The sequence below is a fragment of the Rhinoraja longicauda genome, chromosome 1 (genome assembly GCF_053455715.1).
Source record: "Rhinoraja longicauda isolate Sanriku21f chromosome 1, sRhiLon1.1, whole genome shotgun sequence".
In the NCBI taxonomy this organism is placed as follows: domain Eukaryota; kingdom Metazoa; phylum Chordata; class Chondrichthyes; order Rajiformes; family Arhynchobatidae; genus Rhinoraja; species Rhinoraja longicauda.
The window spans coordinates 55,057,315-55,080,400 of record NC_135953.1 but is presented as its reverse complement, the minus strand read 5'-3'; the positions used below and the strand labels follow the sequence as shown (position 1 = coordinate 55,080,400).

At 41.9% G+C, this 23,086-nt stretch overlaps 1 protein-coding gene across 8 annotated transcripts in view; it reads left to right on the top strand.

Moving 5' to 3' along the window:
- fat1a (FAT atypical cadherin 1a) overlaps positions 1 to 23,086 on the top strand; it is a 185,649-nt gene that overhangs the window by 10,122 nt on the left and 152,441 nt on the right. For all 8 annotated transcript variants that reach the window (XM_078397687.1, XM_078397679.1, XM_078397661.1 and 5 more), the window contains exon 2: positions 7,522 to 10,811. In XM_078397687.1, coding sequence (XP_078253813.1) covers positions 7,550 to 10,811 — 3,262 coding nt within the window. In that variant the 5' untranslated portion in view covers positions 7,522 to 7,549. The remainder of the gene's footprint in view (positions 1 to 7,521; positions 10,812 to 23,086) is intronic.

The following is a 23,086-nucleotide window of genomic DNA, read 5'->3' as shown; positions in this document are numbered from 1 at the left end:
TTGGGGTAGGATTTACTCCCCTTTGGAAGACAATGAGTTAATTAGAGACAGTCGGCATGGCTTTGTACGTGGCAGGTCCTGTCTTGCTAATTTGATTGAGTTTTTTGGAGTGATGAAGGTGATCAATAAGGTTGTTGTCTACATGGATTGTAGTAAGATTTTGATAAACTCCCCCATGGATAATGTGAAGGCACGTATATTTGACTTGGTCTTGGCATCATTTTCAGCACAGACTTTGTGGGCCGAAGGGCCTTTTCATGTGCAGTAGTTTCATGTTCTATGATATGAAAAATATATATTTTTTCATATTCCCACCTCCAGTTTAAATTCCATTTGGAATATTTTGGAGGACCAAGAACATTAGTAAAAACATGCACAGCAATGCACAGGTTTGCAGTTATTACTTTTGTAATTACCAATTTAATTCAACTTTATTACAGAAACTAAAAATTGTATTCATCCCAGGATTCATTCAAAACCAAAAATACCTGAGTTTCTTTAGAGAATCAATGATAGCATTGTCACTGGACAAAAATTATCCCTGAGCTGATCTCAAAGTAGAAATTGATTATGTTCAGCCCTACATGAAACATGCTGAAGTAAATAACAACATATGGGGTGTGATTACAAACAGTTAATTAAAAAATGGTTTAAATCTCCAAAATGAAAAATGTATCAATAAAACCAGAAGTGATTATTATTTTATTCAAATTACTCTCTCTCACGGCTGTGGTTCATTCATTTCCCTGTTTGCTCACTAGGTCTCCAAGACTCCAGCTTGTCTGTCTCACCATTCTTTCCATGAATGGCATTTAATCTTCATCCTTCCTAAAATGCTTGCCATTTTACTTTGTTTTCTCTGTGTATACTCGCCACTCCATTTGCAGCTTCTTTCCAGGTCTCTCATTCTCTGTGGTTGCAATCCCCAGTTTTTGTAATAGTTTTGACAGGATAAAATCTGCTTTATTACTTCGGGTGGTGACAGCTTCGAGTTCTTGTAATTAAGATGGTACATTACATAACAATCTATTTTCTCCTCAGATCCATAATGAGTTGTCCATTTCTTTTGATTTTCCAAATGAATAAAATCTTTTTACTACAGTGTTGAATTATTCACCATGTTTAAGCAGTGATGGGTTATCTTTAGTTCTTAGTCAACTGTGGGGTTTTTTTCCTTTGATGACTCTGCAGACTTGGGGAACATTTGAGTTGCTGCCCTGGAGAAAGCTCAAATTTTATTTTTCGCTTGCTGATGTCTAACTGCTAGGTGGATTTTGCAAATCCTTAATTGAATTTTTGCAGCATAGAAGCAAATTCTTAACAAGCCACAAGAATGATCCCAACCCAAAGCGTCACCTGTTCATTCCCACCACAGATATTGCCTGGTCTGCTGAGTTCCTCCACCACTTTGTTTTGCTCAAGATTCCAACATCTGCAGTTCTTTGTCTCAGCAAACGCTTATGATCTATTGTTAGTCTTCTTTCATTGAAAACATCTTTCTTCTTTCTGTGGCTGTTTTCTTGCACATAGCTAATGAACATTGATGTAGCTGTTCTGAATTTTTTTGTTTAATGCTGCAAATAAACTGTCCTACACACCCTTCCTTTATTTATACCAACCCTGTTGGAATGCATAATTTACTCCATATGACTGACTACTTCCTATGATTTCAAAAAGTGAAACTCTTTGCATTCCTTGTCAGGCTTTATCCTGGAAAGGAGGCCTTTTTGATATTGGGTTCTCAATATGCAAAAGCAGAATAATGACCAAGTTGAACAAAGTGGAGGGTGTATAGTGATACAGTGCCCTCCATAATGTTTGGGACGAAGACCCATCATTTATTTATTTGCCTCTGTACTCCACAATTTGAGATTTGTAATAGAAAAAAATCACATGTGGTTAAAGTGCACATAGTCAGATTTTAATAAAGGACATTTTATACATTTTGGTTTCATCATGTAGAAATTACAGCAGTGTTTATACATAGTCCCCCCCATTTCAGGGCACCATAATGTTTGGGACACAGCAATGTCATGTAAATGAAAGTAGTCATGTTTAGTATTTTGTTGCATATTTGCATGCAATAACTGCATGAAGTCTGCGATTCATGGACATCACCAGTTGCTGGGTGTCTTCTCTGGTGATGCTCTGCCAGGCCTGTATTGCAGCCATCTTGAGCTTATGCTTGTTTTGGGGGCTAGTCCCCTTCAATTTTCTCTTCAGCATATAAAAGGTTCAGATCGCCTGATTGACTTGGCCACTCAAGAATTGACCATTTTTTTGCTGATAAACTCCTTTGTTGCTTTAGCAGTATGTTTGGGATCATTGTCCTGCTGCAGAATGAACCGCCGACCAATGAATTTTGAGGCATTTGTTTGAACGAGCAGATAGGTGTGTCCATACACTTCAGAATTCATTATGCCACTACCATCAGCAGTTGTGTCATCAATGGAGATAAGTGAGCCAGTACCTTCAGCAGCCATACATGCCCAGACCATAACACCCCCACCACCGTGTTTCACAGATGAGGTGATATGCTTTGGATCTTGGGCAGTTCCTTCTCTCCTCCATACTTTGCTCTTGCCATCACTCTGATATAAATTAATCTTCATCTCATCTGTCCACAAGACCTTTTTTCAGAACTGTGGTTGCTCTTTTAAGTACTTCTTAGCAAACTGTCACCTGGCCATCCTATTTTTGCAACTAACCAGTGGTTTGCATCTTGCAGTGTGACCTCTGTATTTCTGTTCATGAAGTCTTCAGCGGACAGTGGTCATTGACAAATCCACACCTGACTCCTGATGTGTTTCTGATCTGTCGGACAGGTATTTGGGTTTTTTCCTTTATTATAGAAAGAATTCTTCTGTCATCAGCTGTGGAGGTCTTCCTTGGCCTGCCAGTCCCTTTGCGATTAGTAAGCTTACCTGTGCTCTCTTTCTCCTTTATGATGTTCCAAACAGTTGATTTTGGTAAGCCTGAGGTTTGGCTAATGTCTCTAACAGTTTTATTCTTGTTTCTCAGTCCCATAATGGCTTCTTTGACTTTCATTGGCAAAACTTTGGTTCTCATGTTGATGAACAGCAATAAAAGTTTCCAAAGGTGATGGAAAGACTGGAGGAAAGATTAGGTGCTGAGAACTCTCTTATACCTGCATTGAGGAGGCAATTAAACACACCTGAGCAATAATAAATGCCTGTGAAGCCATGTTTCCCAAACATTCGTGGTTATCCCTCGAGGTCGAGGATGATGGTCTACGTTCCGTTGTGTTTATGAACTCTCAGGTGGTTTACGAGTCCAATCCTGGCTTTGAAAGTTCTTTGGCATTCAGGACAGGTAATTCCAGATGTCAGATCGGGCTTTGGTTGTTGCTGCCTCTCTTTCCGTTTGCTTCTTTTTTCTTCTGATTCTGCACATCTGTTGACTTCGAAGGTCGCTGTTCCCTTTTGGACGACGGTTCGCCAGAGTTTCCTGTCCTTGGCATCGGTTTCCCAATTGTCAATGTCGATTTCACATTTCTTCATGCTGGCTTTTAAGGCGTCTTTGAATCTCTTCTTTTGTCCGCCTCTTTTCGGATTGCTTTCTTTAAGCTGGGAGTAGAAGGTTTGCTTTGGTAGACACTCGTCTTCCATCCGAGCAACATGACCGCTCCATCTTAGTTTAAGAAAATAACTGCAGTTGCTGGTACAAATCGAAGGTATTTATTCACAAAATGCTGGGGTAACTCAGCAGGTCAGAGAGAAGGAATGGGCGATGTTTCGGGTCGAGACCCTTCTTCAGATTGAACCATCTTAGTTGGTTCTTGATGATGAAGGCTTCGATGCTTGATGTTTTTGCTTCATTCAGCACGCTGACTGGTTCTTCTGTCTTCCCAGCTGATATTTAAGCTGCTTCGAAGACATCGTTGATGGAACTTTTCAAGTGTTTTCAGATTGCGTTGGTATGTTGTCCAGGTTTCTGATGCATACAGGAGCATTGGAATCACCACTGCTTTGTACACTAAGATTTTGGTGTCTGTTCGAATGTCACGATTTTGAAAGACTCTTGTTCGAAGACGTCCAAAAGCTGTTCCAGCACACATAAGATGATGTATGATGCCCTGAAATGGGGGGACTGTGAATAAACACAGCTGTAATTTCTACATGGTGAAACCATAATGTATAAAAATGACATTTAATAAAATCTGACAACGTGCACTTTAAACACATGTGATTTTTTTCTATTACAAATCTCAAATTGTGGGGTACAGAGGCAAATAGATAAATGATGGGTCTTTGTCCCAAACATTATGGAGGGCACTGTATATGAAACAACTGATGTTATTTATATAGAAGGAAAATATGTTTTTTTTGGTAAGCTTTTTCAGTTAAGGAATTCAGGGTAAAGCTATATTGAGAATGTGCTAAAATAGAAATTGATTCCTTGTCTTTACATGAAAACCATGTGCCTTGGAACCAATGATTTACTCCTTGAATATAGTAAAAAGTCCTGAAGTAAATTAGTTTCTGGACAGCTAGCTAACATGCCCAAAAATAGAGCGTTTGGTCTTGCTATGCACTGAAGTTTACCACAAATATGTGTAAAACTAGTGCTTGTTATAAATGTATTGTGGTTTTGACTGTACAGTGAAGCTTTCCCAAAGCAGAAATATAGCCATAAGATTAAGAATAAGTAAAATCTTCTGAATTACAATCAATTAATTTGTGCAACGGGATAATCTTGTTTTGGCGATTTAATATTGTAATGGCTATTGGTGTATATTTATTTTCGATTTTATAAATTTATAAATTATTAAGGGATTGGACATGCTAGATGCAGGAAACATGTTCCCGATGTTGGGGGAGTCCAGAACCAGGGGCCACGGTTTAAGAATAAGGGGTAGGCCATTTAGAGCTGAGATGAGGAAAATGTTTTTCACACAGAAAGTTGTGAATTTGTGGAATTCTCTGCCTCAGAAGGCTGTGGAGGCCGATTCACTGGATGCATTCAAAAGAGAGTTAGATAGAGCTGTTAGGGCTAGCGGAATCAAGGGGAATGGTGAATAAGCAGGAACGGGGTACTGATTGTGGATGATCTGCCATGATCACATTGAATGGCAGTGCTGGCTCGAAGGGCTGAATGGTCTTCTCCTGCACCTATTATCTATGTATCTTTGTATCTAACATTTGTAGCATATATTTTTGCACATTATTTAGTAATTTAAACCTTTCCAGAAAAAATCGCTATGCGGTCGGTACAACTCAGCCGGATTATCATAAATCGTGACATTTTTTTTTTTTAAAGATCATATCTTACTTGATTCAGTTACTATATCTCCTGCAGCCAACTGAGACTAAAAATTAAATATTCTCAATTGTTTTGAACTTGACAACTTAATTGCAGCAACATTTATTTGAACCTTGTGTTACAACAACAAGAGATTGATAACATGCATTTTAATGACCTGTGTAAATTAAATTTATGCCCAAAGCTAAATATTCTTGCATACTCAATGGAAGAGAAACAAAAGTGATATGCATGCCTTTGTGAAAACTTGCTATAAATGTTCAGTTCTTCCGAAATTTTGCTGATTCTGAAGAATAGTTTGGATTGATATACAAGAGCATTATTAATGTCTGCAAACCCCATTTCAGCAGGGATATATACTTCTGTAGAGATAATTAGAGAACGAAACTTGCTTTTAGATAGAATTCCCATTATCCTGGCATCTCATTTCGTTTTTGGCTATATGATAGAGGTTGTCCCTTACTTTCCATTATGATGAGGTGTTTTTAAGTTGTGTCAATAATACTTGGTCTCTCAAAATTATTGCAATGCACATAAATGCAAACAAACTGTAAAGATGCATGGATTAGTTAAGATTACTTCTTTCTGAAGTCCAGTCTTTGTAAGTCATAATGGTTTTATATTTGGCTTGCTGAGGAAGTGGGTTTTCATTTAGACAATAGGTGCAGGAGGAGGCCATTCGGCCCTTCGAGCCAGCACCGACCGCCATTCAATGTAATCATGGCTGATCATTCTCAATCAGTACCCCGTTCTTGCCTTTTCCCCATACCCCCTGACTCCGCTATCCTTAAGAGCTCTATCTAGCTCGCTCTTGAATGCATTCAGAGAACTGGCCTCCACTGCCTTCTGAGGCAGAGAATTCCACAGATTCACAACTCTCTGACTGAAAAAATGTTTCCTCATCTCAGTTCTAAATGGTCTACCCCTTATTCTTAAACTGTGGCCCCTTGTTCTGGACTCCCCCAACATTGGGAACATGTTTCCTGCCTCTAACGTGTCCAACCCCTTAATAATCTTATACGTTTTGATAAGATCTCCTCTCATCCTTCTAAATTCCAGTGTATACGAGCCTAGTCGCTCCAGTCTTTAGAACTTGAGAACTTGGGTTTGGAACTGAGCAGCACCATGGCTACCTCATGGGGGAACTCTATGTAATTAAATAGCTGCTGAAGAACAAATGATAAGTGGAGCTATGGAAAGGGTGTTAATTTCATCAGTTGGCTGTGAATTGCATAGGTGTGTTTGACCACTAGGTTTAGGTTTATTATTGTCCTATGCACCGTCTTGTGAAAAGCTTTGTTTTGCATGCTATCCAAATAGATCAGTTATACTGTACATAGATGCAATCGGTTCAAACTCAAGTACAGTAGATAGAGCAAAAGGGAAAATAGAGTGCAAAATATAGCTGTCAGCATTTTAGCACATTGTAGTGCATCAGTTCCTTAGGCAAAGTCCATGACCTCAATGTGGTAGAGGTGAATTGAAGAGTATTTTAGCTTATGGAAGGACAGTTGAGAAGCCTGATAACAGACGGGAAGAAGCTGTTCCTGAGTCTGGTGATGCGCACTTTCAAGCTTCTGTACATTTCGTCAGACGGAAGCAGGGGGAAGGAATGACTGGGGTGGAACATGTCTTTGTTTTCTTGAGGCAGTGTGAAGCGTAGATGGAGTCAGTGGTGGAGAGTCTGGTTTGTGCGATGGGTTGGGCTACATCTTGCGTTCTTGGGCAGAGCTGTTCCCAGACCAAGCTGTGATGCAACCCAACAGTATGCTCTGTGTGGCGCATCTGAAGAAGTTTGTAAGTGTCACTGGAGCCGTGCCAAATTTCCTCAGTCTCCTCAGGAAGTAAAGGGATTGGTTCACCTCGCCTCCTTGGCTGCTTGGCTGTCGTACCAATGTTGGTTCACGACAGATCATTGGTGATATTAATATCAAGGAACTTGAAGCTCTCAACTATTTCCAAATCCACACCATTGATGCTGATGGATCAACCGTGCTTCATGCAGTCAAAAACTATCCTTCATCTTGCTGACATTGATGGAGAGGCTATTATTTTAGAAATGGAAAAATAAATCCAATATTTTGTACTTGTATCATACTTTACAGAACATTGTTATGCATTTTCTTTTATATTTTCTGGTTTGTCGTGAATGTGAGTTATATTACAGTGTAAAAGCTTGTTAGCATGATTAAACATGCAGCTGAGAAAAGATTATAACGCTGTTATTTTGTTTTTCAGGTCAATTGGTGATTGTTCAGTTGTCATCATGATGCGATCTACTGCACTACTGGTTTCTTTGCTGCTTTTTCAGCTTTTTAATAGCTGTGAAGGAAATAGGAAGAAGGAACCCGCGCCATCGATACAATTCACACAGCACCTTTACAATGCTTATATTTATGAGAATTCTGCAGCCAAGACCTATTTAGAAAGTCATCCAAAAATGGGCATATACATCACGCATCCAGCATCAGAGTTTCGATATAAAATTATCTCTGGTGATCACGAAAACTTGTTTAAAGCTGAAGACTACAATCTTGGGGATTTCAGTTTCTTGCGCATTAGGACCAAGGGAGGGAATTCTGCAGTCTTAAATAGAGAGGTGAAGGACCATTATTTGCTGAATGTTAAGGCAGTTGAGAAAAAAACTAATGCTGAAACACGGACAAAGGTTAAAGTCCATGTCTTAGACACAAATGACCTGCGGCCATTGTTTTCACCAACATCGTACAGCGTATCTTTGGCAGAAAACACACCCCTGAGAACCAGTGTGGCGCGGGTCAGAGCCACTGATGCAGACATCGGCACTAATGGAGAGTTTTATTACCGTTTCAAGGATTGGACCGATATGTTTGCCATTCATCCCACCAATGGTGTGGTTACCTTAACTAACAGGCTGGACTACTCAGAGACGAAACAATATGATTTGGAAATCCTCGCTGCTGATCGTGGCAAGAAATTATATGGCAGTAGTGGAACTAGTAGCTTGGCAAAGCTTACTGTTCACGTGGAACAGGGAAATGAAAATGCTCCAGTCATCACAGCCGTTACTCTTGTCCCATCAGACATGGATGATGACCCAATATATGCGATTGTAACTGTGGACGATGAAGACCCAGGAGTCAATGGAGAAGTAGCTTCCTTAAATATCGTGGCAGGTGACCCCCTGCATCAGTTCAGAGCCATGAGATCAAGTCCTGGCAGCAAAGAATACCGCATTAAAGCTATTGATCAGATTGATTGGGAAGGCCATTCTTCAGGATATAATCTCACACTTCAAGCCAAGGACAAAGGAAGTCCCCCTCAGTTTTCCTCTGTGAAAGTTATCCATGTGACATCCCCTCAATCAAAATCATTGCCCTGTAGATTTGAGAAAGCTGTATATGAGGCCAGTCTGAACGAGTTTGCTCCTCCAAATTCTCCGGTTGTGATGGTGACAGCAAATCCAGTGTACCCGCAAATCAAGTTTGCTTTCAGGCATCAAGTGGATAAGTTTCATATTAACCCTGACACTGGTCTCATCACCACCAATGATTTTATTAAAGCCCAAGAAGCTTCCTCCCACGAGTTTGAAGTTGTAATTGTTGACAGACAGGTATCGACCAAAGTAATTGTTTACATAATAGATATGAATGATAATGCTCCTGAATTCAAGCAGTCATCATACAAATCTACTGTCAGTGAAAATGTGCCAGTTGGCACCAGTGTGATCCTGACTGTAAGTGCCACAGATATTGATGCTGATGAGAATGGATATGTAACTTACAGTATTGCCAACTTGAACCCACCACCTTTTGTAATAGACTATTTCAGTGGTGATATCAGGACCTCGGAAGAACTGGATTATGAATTGATGCCAAGGATTTATAACTTGCGGGTTCGTGCGTCTGACTGGGGCTCACCTTATCGGCGTGAAGTTGAAGCGCTTGTGACTATTTTCTTAAGCAACGAAAATGACAATAAGCCATTGTTTGAAAAAGTCAACTGTATAGGTATGATTCCGAAGGATCTGAATATTGGTGAATTGATTGCCACTGTATCTGCTATTGATGCAGATGAGATGCAGCTTGTCAGATATCAAATAGTAACAGGGAATGAATTGGATTTATTTGATTTAAATCCCAACTCTGGTGTTCTTGTGTTGAAGCGGCCTCTCAATGACGGACCTGGTGTCACAGAATCTTTTTATAGTCTGCAGATCACAGCTACTGATGGAGAGAACTTTGCTGCTCCAATGTACATCAACATCACTGTTGCAACCAGTCGTAAACAAGTTCATTTGCACTGTACGGAAACTGGAGTGGCTAAATTCTTGGCAGAAAAACTTCTCCAGGCAAATAAGATCTACAACCGTGGTGATGGTGAAGACCTGTTTTCTGATAATCATTCAATTAATCGCCATGCGCCACAGTTTCACAGTTCTTTCCCAGGTGTAATTCAACTTAAAGAGGACAGTCCAGTGGGAACAAAGTTATTGTTTATAAATGCTACAGATTTTGACAATGGCTTCAATGGGAAATTGGTCCATGTAATTTCTGGAGGTGACATCGACAGCAGGTTCATTATTGATATGGAAACAGGATGGTTGAAAGTATTTTCTCCTCTGGACAGGGAAAATAATGATCATTATACACTTAATATAACTGTGTATGATCTTGGGATACCTCAGAAATCTGCTTGGCGTTTGCTAGATGTAAACATACTAGATGCAAATGATAATCGGCCAGAATTTCTGCAGGATATGTATTCAGAAGTAGTGAGTGAAAACAAAGAAGTGGGAAGCAAAATTATTCAGCTTGAAGCAACAGATCGAGATCTAGGTGCAAATGGAGAAATCAGATATTCTATTCTGACAGACACAGATATGTTTGCAATTGATAGCGTAACTGGAATTGTGAAAGTTATAGGATTGCTAGACCGAGAAAAAGAACTTGTTTACTTACTGAAGGTCCAAGCCAGAGATCAAGCTAAAGAGGACCCACAGCTGTTTTCAACAGTTATTCTCAAGGTGACTTTGGAAGATGTCAATGATAATGCACCCGAGTTTATTCCCCGAAACTATCACATTAAAATTCGAGAAGATTTACCAGAAGGAATGGTTGCAATGTGGTTGGAAGCCTATGATCCTGATGTTGGGCAAAGCAGTCAAGTACGTTATAGTCTGATAGACAATGGAGAAGGATTTTTTGATGTGGATAAGCTAAGTGGGGCTCTTCGCATTGTGCACAAACTAGATTTTGAGAAGAAGCAGTTCTATAATTTGACTGCTCGTGCGAAGGATAAAGGACGACCAATTTCTTTATCTTCAACATGCTACATTCAAGTAGAGGTGGTGGATGTAAATGAGAATCTTCATGCTCCTGTGTTTCCTTTCTTTGTGGCTAATGGATCTGTCGGTGAAGATGTTCCCATTGGTACATCAGTAATGACTATAACAGCCTCTGACAATGACAATGGTAGAGATGGGGATGTTAGATATTCCATCAGAGATGGATCCGGACTTGGAGTCTTCACAATTGATGAAGAAAAGGGTAAGATGATTTAAAATTATATTTAATTTTGGAGTTTTTGTTTGCACTATACTGGATGTTCTAATACTTATATTTCATTCTACTTCATTTCCTTTCATTGTCCCAAATTTAAAAATAATACTTGTCTTTCAAATTTGAAGTCAATTTGACTTTTAGTTAGTCTTTTCATTTCATTTCATTGTCCCAAATTTTAAAAAAAGACTTGCCGTTCCAATTTGAAAAAATATTTTTTTCATATAAATATTGAACTTTAGAAGCAGAAAATAGAATACGTTTAAAAGAGGAGATAATGTGAAGCAAGGAATTGTTTCAACTTTCAAACATGAAGCATAATTATTCTGTCTTTTAATGTTGTTTTATTTCTTTATAGTTGAGACACCAATAAATGAGAAAATTTGTTCTGCTTGCATTAGCCATGGTTTAATTGGTAGCTGTCAACCATGGGAGGGTTGTTAGCACTTCTGAAACAAAACGTTGAATTCAAGTCATCTTTAGGCTGAGATTTGTTGTTTTGAGGGGACGGACTGCAAAGGTCTTTTGTCTGCCTCAGCAATTGTAAATAAAAGATTACATTATTACATGTAAGAGATCCTGTTGTAATATTTGCATACTGCAACAGAGATACCCTGATGTTTTTTGCTAATATTTAATCTCATAAATATTGGCTGAAACCAAATCTCATCAACTATTTACCTGATAATGCTCTTTATGGGAATGTAGACTGATTGTTTCCAACATGTCAACCGTTCAGGGCAATAACATGTTCCAGTGGTTATAAAAATGCTTTAGGATGTTACTAGGTTATTGAAAACACTATGTAGAATGCAAGATTATTCAATCTAAAAATAGATGCATCATTAAAATTACGTTGATGTCTCTAACTTTCTTTACCAGTGTATTTTTTAATCTGACTTATTTTATGCCTCTCAAATTGAGTATATTGCCAGGTGCATAAGTATAGTTGGTACAGTTATAATGAAAATTCATTCTTGCAGCAGCATCACAGGCACAGAATCGGACAAAAATGCATCAATGACACCAAATTACTAAAGGAATAAGTGTGTGCAAAATAAAAAAGAAAGACATTTGTGCAATTTTCAAAAAATAAGTCCATGGTAATGAAACAGGTGGGCCGCGTAGGGTTGAGTGGGAACGAACTGCAGATGCTGGTTTACACTGAAGATATACATAAAATGCTGGAGTAACTCAGCGAGACTTGCAGCATCTCTGGACAGAAGGAATGGGTAATGTTTCGGGGATGGGTCTCAACCCAAAACATCACCCATTCCTTCTATCCAGAGACGCTGCCTGTCCTGCTGAGTTACTCCAGCATTTTGTGTCTATCTAGGGTTGCGTGAGTTGGTTCAAGTAAACCTAGGAAAGTAACTGTTCTTGAACCTGCTTATGTGGAACTTCAGGCTTCTTGATCTCCTGCCCAATGGCAGCAGTGAGACGATGGCATGGCCCAGATGATGGGGATCCTTGATGATAGATTCCACCTTCCTGAGGCAGCGCCTCATGTAGGGGAGGGGTGTGTCCTTGATTGGTTGAAGTAATGTTCAAACCCTGGCATGGTTATTAAGAGACTAAATGATGGTTTTAATGTGGCAGTGGAAAAAAGGATGTGCAGAATTGGAATCCAAGTTTGCATTCTAATGAATCTGTCCTGGCAGTTCCCATTAGACTTTCTCTTGGATATCTAACTAGAAAGAGAACGTTCTTGAAAAACTCAGGTTAGGAGATGAACAAAAGGGTCAAGAGGGGATGTTATGAAAAATACCTGAAAAGATACTTGATGAAAAAATGTAATTGACACAATGTAACTATTCTTTAAGGTTTGAGAAGCATTTAAAATAAATTTGAATTGTGAAAAGTTCAAATCCAATAGGATCAATAGTCAATAGTCGTTTATTTGTCACATACACATAAATGTGTAGTGAAATGAAACATTACCCGCAGTTGAACAATAAGACCAATAAGAATATGAGGAAGAACTTTTTCAGTCAGAGAGTGGTGAAGGTGTGGAATTCTCTGCCTCAGAAGGCAGTGGAGGCCAGTTCGTTGGATGCTTTCAAGAGAGAGCTGGATAGAGCTCTTAAGGATAGCGGAGTGAGGGGGTATGGGGAGAAGGCAGGAACGGGGCACTGATTGAGAGTGATCAGCCATGATCGCATTGAATGGCAGTGCTGGCTCGAAGGGCTGAATGGCCTACTCCTGCACCTATTGTCTATTGTCTATTGTCTAATAATCAATAAAAATGCAATAACACACACAATCACAAACTAACACCAAACAAAAAGAAACATCCATCACAGTGAGTCTCCTCCAGTCCCTCCTCACTGTGATGGAAGGCCACAATGTCTTTTCTCTTCCCCTGCCGTCTTGTCCCTGCGGTCAGGCTGTTGGAGTTGCCACGTCGGGGCGGTCGGGGCTCCCGACATTGAAGCCCCCGCTGGACGGTGAAAATCCCGCGGCCTATTCCAGGCCGCGCCGGACGGTGAAAGGTCCGCGGCGGGCCAACCCAAGCCCCGTGATTCGGGGCGGGCGAACACGCTGCCTCTGCCGCTGCCCGTGCTCCCGATGTCGGCCCCTATTCAGGGGCCTGCGGGCTTCCGACGTCCACGCGGCCCGCGCCGGAGCCTCCGGAGACGAGTCGCAGCCGCTCCCGCAGCATCCGCAGGCAGCCGGCGCCGCAGGTGGTGAGTCCGGGCCGCGGGCTCTGCGAACCAGAGCCCCAGGTGGTCCCAGGTGCATGGCCGGTGGTAGGCCGCAGCGGGAACGGGGACACGACACAGAAACAAAGGTCGCGTCTCCGTTCGGGAGAGAGAATTTTACAGTTCCCGTTACCCCCACACACATAACATACAAACCCTACACCATATTAAAACTACAATTCATACAAAAACAACAAAAAACACAAAAGACAGACGGACTGCAGGCAAGCCGCAGCTGCGACGGCAGCGCTGGCTCCTCCCTATAGCTGGCAGTGTTTAAAATAATTGTTGCTCAACATTATAATTGGCTCATGGAAAGAAGAGCTGATTTCAATCTTTTGATACGCTTGTATAGATTAGTAGCTGAAACCTGAGCCTTATTAGTGTGTGTGCATGTTTGTACCCTTGTCAGAAGTTAATTGGCCTCCTACATAGAATTAAATCAAACCTACAATGAAATTACAAGCTGGTCAGAACAACACGTTTTTATGTAAATACAGTCGTTGTAACTTTCATGTCCTATTAGTGTATTCCCTGCCATACACATTTTAAGATTAGTCTAATGTTACTTACCTAATCTCGAAACATTGACAAAATTTAATTCAGTAACTAATTCAGTCTGCCATGTATTCTATAATTTCACAAGCCATTGTAAAGGCATTGTCTTAAATATATAAAATTTTCAGTCACTTGAAATAAAAATTCCACAATAGTTAGAATTTTGAAGGCACAAGACAATGTTTTGTGTAAAACCTACTTTCTAGATACTGGCAGGCCACTGTGCATCTGTGTTTTATGCTTTTATGTTTGACCTGCAGCATTTATTGCTATTACTTTGCTCTTTCAAAGGTTTCAGTGTTTGATTGGTAGCTGGATTGTAGATTGAGATTCCAAATTGATTGTTTCCCATGGATTGTTAGGATACTTTAAGCAGATTTTAATGTAACAGGATAAATATTAAGTAAACCCAAGTTCATTTGCAGTATTGTAAAAGGCCAATTTTTAAAATGATATGTTTGGAATATGTGTTTTTTTGTTTTGTGCAACCAAAATTTACTGTTTTGTGCAACCAAAATCTGAAAGCATTGGGGAATTTGCTAAGTGTATGCACGATGAATATTTTATTAACCAATAATGTAGATTGTCATAATTTGCTTCTTCAGGAAATGGCCTGTTAACTATGGTTTAATGGATGGCTGTTAGAGTAATTGTATGATACTTCACTCCCACTGGGAAAACCCCTGGGAATAGAGTTGGTGGTGGCTGGGGCTCCAGTGACTGGAGAAGTTGCTGTGCCCTGAACTTATATGGGCTTCTGCTCCTCGACTTTTTTGGAGCAAACAAACTACTAGAGGAGATTTTGCAGTGGTTGCTGAACTCTGAAGAAGTCTGAAGAAGGGTCTTTACCCGAAACGTCACCCAGTCCTTCTGTCCAGAGATGCTGCCTGTCCGGCTAAGTTACTCCAGCATTAACTACTAACTACTAGAGGAACTCAGCAGGTCAGGGTAGTATCTATGGAAATAAATGTTAAATGGACAATTAACATTTTGGACTGGGATTCTTCTTCAAGCCTTGTTTTTGTTCAGGTCGTTTTCCAACTGTTATCCATCTATCTGTTATCCTCTACTGATGCTGCCTGACCTGATGAGTTCCACCGCAAGTTTGTTTTATTGCTCGAAATTCTAGCAACTGCGATCTTTTGTGACTTTGGGGTGTAGGATTGCAGTATAAGCCATAGAAGTATTAGCTTTATGGTGAGGGGTAACAGTAATTTCCCCCTGTGATGCAGTACAGTGGAACTGTGTTGTACAGATCTGGAGGACATCAGTCAAGGTGCCCATTCTGTGGTGATTTAATTAATAATGGTAAAGCTGGCACATTGCAATTGACCTCACTTTATTTGGACTAGGGAGACAGAAACTTGTCCAGATTCATGCTTGTGATGTATATCAGTAACGTCTAATGGAAAAAAAATAGTTATGTGAACCATAGAATTCAAAGAAAATTGCTCAGCATCAACAGCAATTTAATTATTATTAATTAGCATTTTAATTGATTTATGAAAATAACTAAGAACAGTCTTTTGATATATGTGTGTGTGTACATTAGTAGATGGAACCAGAGCCTTATTAGGATGTGTGCATGAAGGGACAGATGAGAGTTACAAAAAAAAGTCTGAAGAAGGGTCCTGACCAGAAATGTCACATATCTTTGTTTTCCAGTGATGCTGCCTGAACCGTTGAGTTACTCCAGCACTTTGAGCTCTAGGATGCGTGCATGTCATATCATTGTCAGAATACACCAATGGAAACAATGACCTTTGCGTACAAAGTTAGGTTAGGTATGACATTAAACCAATAACGTGGTGCTTCTTGGCGGGGATGGGTGTAGGGGTCTTGAAAATGTTAAAGGCTAGATCATGTGTGTCTTGCTGGGCAGCTGATCAATGGCTAGGCTGTGTGAGAGCCAGAGTGAACACCAGCAGCAGCAGGTCTCTTAGGTCAGTAATTGGGACGTGTATTCCCAATGGCATCCTTCAAGGGTTGAGCTCTTGCTCCTTCTGAATCCAAAGGGATTGCTGAAAGTAGAGTTTATATTATGGAATAGATTACCTCGGCTTCAGTTTCACTGTCAATTTTCTGGTCTTTTGGGAATAAGTGTGGAAGCTGTGTTTGAAATTAGATTCTTGTTTTGGGGAAGAGTTGGAGGGAAAAGAAAAGGAGAAAAATAATGGAAAGCAGTTTAATTCGAAGACTGACAAAAAAGAGATATTATTAGTGTTAATTTTGTGATTGTATATAAGGTTTCCAAATCAAGCGAAAAGTTCATTGGATGGACGTGATACAACAGCAATGATGGATTGTGGCTCAGGACTAAAAACGTTATATTTGGTAAGAACAAGCTAAAGGAATAACAATATTCAACAAGTGTGAGAAGAATATATAATTGACAATATATATGTGGATGGAAACCAGAGCACCTTGGAGGGAATGGGGTGAGAACAGGAAACACTGGGTCAGAGGATGAGTGTGCAAACTCCACTCAAACAGTTTGCTGGAGCTTTGAAATATAGCTTTACATGCCGTGCCTCTATGCAGCCCATTGCCAGTTGTAGGTGAATTCTAAATAACCATAATATTCATTCTAATTAATAAATATTAGAGGAGCATGGGGCAGTCAAGAAAACCCTGCATAAACCTTTTTGAGGTTGCTTCTTGATGAATTGACTCATATTTTGGATAATGTAATTGAAGAAGTGTGTGTGGATTTTCAGAAGCTGCTTAATACTGGGTTTCTGCAAACACCAAATTACGTGTGACACAAGAAGCATAATGACCATTTGAAAATCAGGCCATGTACACCACCAATACTGCCAGGTTTCTAACCTTCCTGAAATTGAACTTATTCTTGTAATTTTTGAGCCATTTTTCACAAGCATATAATTGAATGATATTTTGGATTTTATAACTAGGTGTATGGAGTTTGGGGCATGGCAAATTTAATTGGATAATGTGATGATTTAAGCCGTAATTAAGTCATAGCTTTGAATGTTCCATTCGAGAAAAGCTACACTCGGTTTGGTAGATATGAATTTGCCAAAGGATGGGAAACTAGTTATTTGAAGCTCGCTAAGGGGTGATTTTTCACTGAAGAATGGAAGATTTAAAGGTTGTTTATCAACTGATATTGTGAAATATGCTGGGTGAATAGTTCTAGCTGGGAACGGGAGATCCTCTGTTTTGTGGAGGAAAGAACATTATCAAGCTGAGACTTGCCTGGGACGTTTGGAGACATTTACTTACGCAGAAGCTGGAAAATACAATGTATCGTTCCAGGGAAATGAGATAAAGACCAAGAACCATTTGCTATTGCAATGATTAGTGAAAATGTCAGCATATAATACTGCACACCATTAAATGGACAATAACTTTGTGACTTCAACATCGGCAGTGTTTCTGCACAGTCTAAAAGTTTGCTGAGCATGTCACTCCTCAGCAGGCTGCCATTTTGCAGTTGATCTCACTGTAATCTGAGAAAGCCGGTGCATTAATAAAAGTTTACGGTAGTTAAGAATTATTCTAATTGTAAAGCTTTTGAAATTTTTTATAACTTGTTCCGTTTGAAGCGAGTGCATTTTAAATGGTGTACAACTAATTATTGTACAATCTGACAAATTTAACGCAAACTTTTAATTTAAAAGTAAATATTTAAAAATTCATTAATTCTGAAATGTTAGTTAGTTTAGATCAAACTACCGCGAAGGCGTCCAGTCCAGCCCACGGGACGATTTGGGGGAAAAGCTAGCACTGTTAGATTATACGCAGAAAGTGAGCTACTTGACCGCTTAAACTCGCAGGAAATATGAATTTTGCACAGAAGGAAAATGCAAGTCGGATCTGCAGCTGTCACTTCCCCATTCCCCCTCTCCCGGGGGTGAGTGGAAGCTCCCCCCATTTCTGGCCATGCGGTGACGCGGGTGGGAAGGGGCCTGCGCTGGGGAAGGTGGGGAGTCTCAGCGTTGTGGACACCGGGAAGTGCCTGGGCTGCCGCCACAGAGACCGCCACCATGTACCTGAGACCCAGTGAGTGCGTGAATAGAGGCTGGTGGGAAGTCGCCGCACTGTGAATGAGGCCGCAGCCAGCGATCCAAAATCTGAGCTGCTCTCCAGGGTGGGGGCTCTGGGTTTGGGGTTAAGGTTAGGTGGGGTGTGAAGACGTGCTAGTAGTTATGCGAGAATAGGAAAGAGATGGACAGACCATCTTTCACCATGCCAGGTAGCTGCTGTTTGGCTGTTCACCACCCAGCCAGCCCATCGTGGGCAAAACATAAACACTGTAGGAAGACTATAAGACTGGGGAACAGCATTAGGCCATTTAGCCCATCAAGTCTATTTTGCCATTCAACCATGGCTGATCGAATTTCTCTCGACCCCATTCTATTGTCTTTTTTCTCCCTGTAACCTAATCAAGACCTGTCAATATCTGCCTCAAAAATACCCAAATGTCTTGGCCTCCACCGCTGCCTGTAGCAATGAATTCTACAGATTCACCACCCATTCCTCCTCATCTCCATTTTGAATGTATGACCTTTTATTCTGATGCTGTGACCTCTGGTCCTAGACTCTCCTATTACTGGAAACATTATTTCCACATCCACTCTAGGGCCAAGATACCAATCATAAAAGTAATGCTTGCTGGGCAATCTCCTTCATAAGAAACAAAATTTGTAAAGTGAAACACTTTGTAGTTAAAGCAGAGACTGAGACACATGAGAGCAGGTTGAAAAAACAAAGGCAACAAAGGCTGTGGGAACCTCAAAATCTTGACTTTTTCGTACTTGTTCAGTTTGTATAGAGAGTACTTGTATCCAAATAGCGGTTCAGTCAGTTTCATGATGACTGTCTAGATGTTAGGTTTTTGATGATAGTTACCAGAAAAATTGGTCCTTGACATAGATGTTTTTATGTGTTTGAAAACACTTTGTTGTTGACTGAATGATGTAGCCCATTGCACTTTAAAGAAGTTTGAACTAGAACAAAATATAGGAAAAAGGAGATGGGGCAGAAAAATTGGATTAGCTTTTGATTAATTTACAAATAATTGCCACAAACACAGTGAATGGAGTGGACTGTCATGCTTTGTGTTGCTGTGGTACATGAAGTGACGTGAATAATGTTTGCATGATAGTAAATGAAACAGTACACTTTGTAGGTTTAATAAACAATATTGAGTGCTGTTTCTCATATACAAACGTCAGTGAATGCTTGTTAAAAAAGAATTGAACCATATTTGAAGAGTTACGTGCTCCACTATTTCTGCTGCAGTGTCTGTAAATAGCTAGTGTTTAAAATGCACACACCATTTCTGTCTTAGAAGAATATAGCCTTTGTCCGTGCAGTACTTTTCAGCAAGTGTTGCCTTTTGAAAGCTTAATAAGTACCCTAACATGATAACTGCAGTGAAATATGAACTGTGAGCTAGATTTGAGGGTTTGCAGTAAAAGCATGACCCCACTTAATAGAGAAATTATCTAGTCTAGAAGTTGTTAATCAAGTGGATTGACAGCACACTTTAACGTGCATTTGTGTGAGTGAAATGGGTGGTAAATTACAGGCACTCCAAATAGAGCTCTATCATAGGAAGAGATTACTGGACTGATGGAGGAAAATGTTGAAGGATGTTCTCAATGCCTCCTTATTAAAGTGCACCATCCCACTAACTAAGGCTAACAAACTGGCTCATAACTACTCAAAAGAGTGGCGAAAGAGCATTTGAATGGCATTGAGAATCTCTAGTCCCATGGATCGGGAATCGGAGAGGCGGTGACAGCGATGGTGGCAGACGCTGGACAAATGGCCCGGTGAGAGGAACCGGTGGGGTTTTTGCCTTCTGCGCCCTCGAGATCTGCTGCGGGAGGTGCCCGACCCGGGGAGTGAAGGCTGAAGAGGGCCAGGTGTGGAAATACAGAATACAGAGAATACAGAGCCTCTATTTGTCATTCGGTACCGAGGTACCGAGCGAAATTACGTTACCAGCAGCCACACAAAAAAAGAAACACAAGACACATAACCCCAACACAAACATCCATCACAGTGACTCCAAACACCCCCTCACTGTGATGGAGGCAACAAAACTTCCACTCTCTTCCCCACGCCCAAGTCCCTGCGGCCGAGCCACACCGGGCGCTGAAACATCCCACGGCCGAGCCGGGCGATGGAAGGCCCCGCGGCCGTACCGTGCGCAGCTAAGTCCCGTGGCCGAGCCGCGCCGGGCGATGGAAGGCCCCGCGGCCGAGCTGCACCAGCGATAGAAGGCCCCGCGGCCGAGCCGCACCTGGCGCTGAACCGTCCCGCGGCCGTACCGGGCGATGGAAGGCCCCGCGGCCGAGCTGCGCCGGGCACTGTTAAGTCCAGCGGCCAAGCCGCACCGGGCGATGGAAGGCCTCGCGTTTTTTTCCCCAGCGCAAACGGAGATACGACTCGGAAAGGGTCGTATCTCCGTTGAGGAAGAGATTTTTAAAGGTTTCCCCCACCACCCCCCACATATACACAGCTAAAGATAGACTATTTCATACATCTAACACTAACAAATAGACAAGAAAAGAAGAAAGACAAACAGACTGCCGGCGAGCCGCATCTGCAGGGCAGCGCCGCCACTTCCGGATGACAGTTCGCGGGACTATTGAAATGGGGAAGAGAATGTTGCAACATCCCAGTTGCAGTTGGGACTGTAAAATCGTGCCAAAATTATGCCTCTTACATATGGACTGGGTGGGCTGCTCTGTGCGTACTGCACTAACTGGGGCGATTGTGTTTATGTACGGGGATAGACTTCAAGATTCAAGATAGCATTATTTGTCATCCAAATTGGACAAAATTCTGTCACCCACAGTCCAACAGTAAAAGCATTAAATAGGCATTAAAATTACACAACCCCAAAAACACACAAAAATAGAAACATCCATCAAAGAAACATCCATCACAGTGAGTCTCCTCCAGTCCTCTCCTCACTGTGATGGAAGGCCACAATGTCTTTCCCTTCTCCTGCCGTCTTCTCCCGCAGTCAGGCTGTTGTGGTTGCAGGCCGCGCCGGACGGTCCGCAGCGGCCCGAGCCTAAGGCGAGTCGCAGCCGCTCCCGCAGCCTCCGAAGACGGCCGGCTCCGCCGATGATAAGTCCAATCCGGGGCGGGCAAACACGCTGCCGTTGTTGCTGCACGTCGGGGAGGTCGTGGCTCCCGACATTGAAGCCCCCGCCCAGCAGAGAAAAATCCCGCGGCATATTTTAGGCCGCGCCGGACGGTGAAATGTCCGCGATCCAAACCCCGCCATCCGGTGCGGGCGAACACGCTGCCGCTGCCGGAGCTCCCGATGTCGGCATCCACGCGGCCCGAGCCTAAGGCGAGTCGCAGCCGCTCCCGCAGCCTCCGAAGACGGCCGGCTCCGGTGATGGTTAGTCCGGTCTGCAGACTCTGCGAACCGGAGCCCTGGAGGCCGCCAGCTCCAGGAGTTGGGCCGATGGTAGGCCGCAGCAGGAACGGAGACACGACCCAGAAAACAAAGGTCGGGTCTCCGTTCGGAAGGGACACCTATTTACAATTTTACAGTTCCCCCCCATCCCCCCCCCCATACACACATAGTACACAAACACAAAAACACGACATCACAACTACAATTAAGACAAAAAAACAACATAAACACAAAGACAAATGGACCGCAGCTGCTATGGCAGCGCCGCCATTTTGGCCATTGTGGATTTGTATGCAAAAATTGTATTTCACTATACCCAGTGACAATAAAGAAACCATTAACCAAATTTGAGGAAGGATATTCTTGCTATTGAGGGCGTGCAGCGTAGGTTTACTAGGTTAAGTCCCGGAATGGCGGGACTGTCCTATGTTGAAAGACTGGAGTGGCTAGGCTTGCATACACTGGAATTTAGAAGGATGAGAGGGGATCTTATCGAAACATATAAGATTATTAACGGGTTGGACGCGTTAGAGGCAGGAAACATGTTCCCAATGTTGGGGGAGTCCAGAACCAGGGGCCACAGTTTAAGAGTAAGGGGTAGGCCATTTAGAACGGAGATGAGGAAAAACTCCGTGGAATCTGTGGAATTCTCTGCCTCAGAAGGCAGTGGAGGCCAATTCTCTGAATGCATTCAAGAGAGAGCTTGATAGAGCTCTTAAGGATAGCGGGGTATGGGGAGAAGGCAGGAACGAGGTACTGATTGAGAATGATCAGCCATGATCACATTGAATGGTGGTGCTGGCTCGAAGGGCCGAATGGCCTACTCGTGCACCTATTGTCTATTAACCATAGTCCATGTACGGGGAAGAAGCAGAAATCTAGTGTAACGGGCAAGAGGAGTGGACCACCTAACAAACTGCCTCTTCTCATCAGTTTCAATTTCTGTTTCGTTTATTGTCACATGTACCGAGGTACAATTGAAAAGCTTTTGTGGCGGGCTGACAGCAGAAAGACAAAACATGATTACAATCGATCAATTTACAGTGTATAGGTAAGGGAATAATGTTTCGTGCAAGGTAAAGCCAGCAAAGTCTGATCAAGGATAGTCTGAGGGTCATGAAAGAGATGGATAGTTGTTCAGCACTGCTCTCTGGCGTGGTAGGTTGATTCACTTGGTGGGAAGAAACTATCCCTGAATCTGGTGGTGTGCATTTTCACACATCTATTCCTTTTGCCTGATGGGGGAGGGGAGAAAGGGGGGTGGCTAGGGTGTGACCCGAACTTGATTGGCCTTGTCGAGGCAGCGTGAGGTATAAATGGAGTCAATAGCAGGGAGGTTGGTTTGTGTTTTGGTCTAGGCTGCGTCCACAATTCGCTGCAATTTCGTGCAGACTTGGATGGAGCTGTTCCCAAACCAGGCTGTGATGCATCCTGATAAAATGCTCTCTATGGTGCATCTGCAGAAGTTGGCAAGAGTTGTAGGGGACATGCCAAACTTCCTTAGCCTTCCAAGGAAGTAGAGGTGTTGGGCATCAGGCACCCTCTGCTCCATCTGTGAAAGAATCTATTGGCCCACATTGACCTTGTCACTC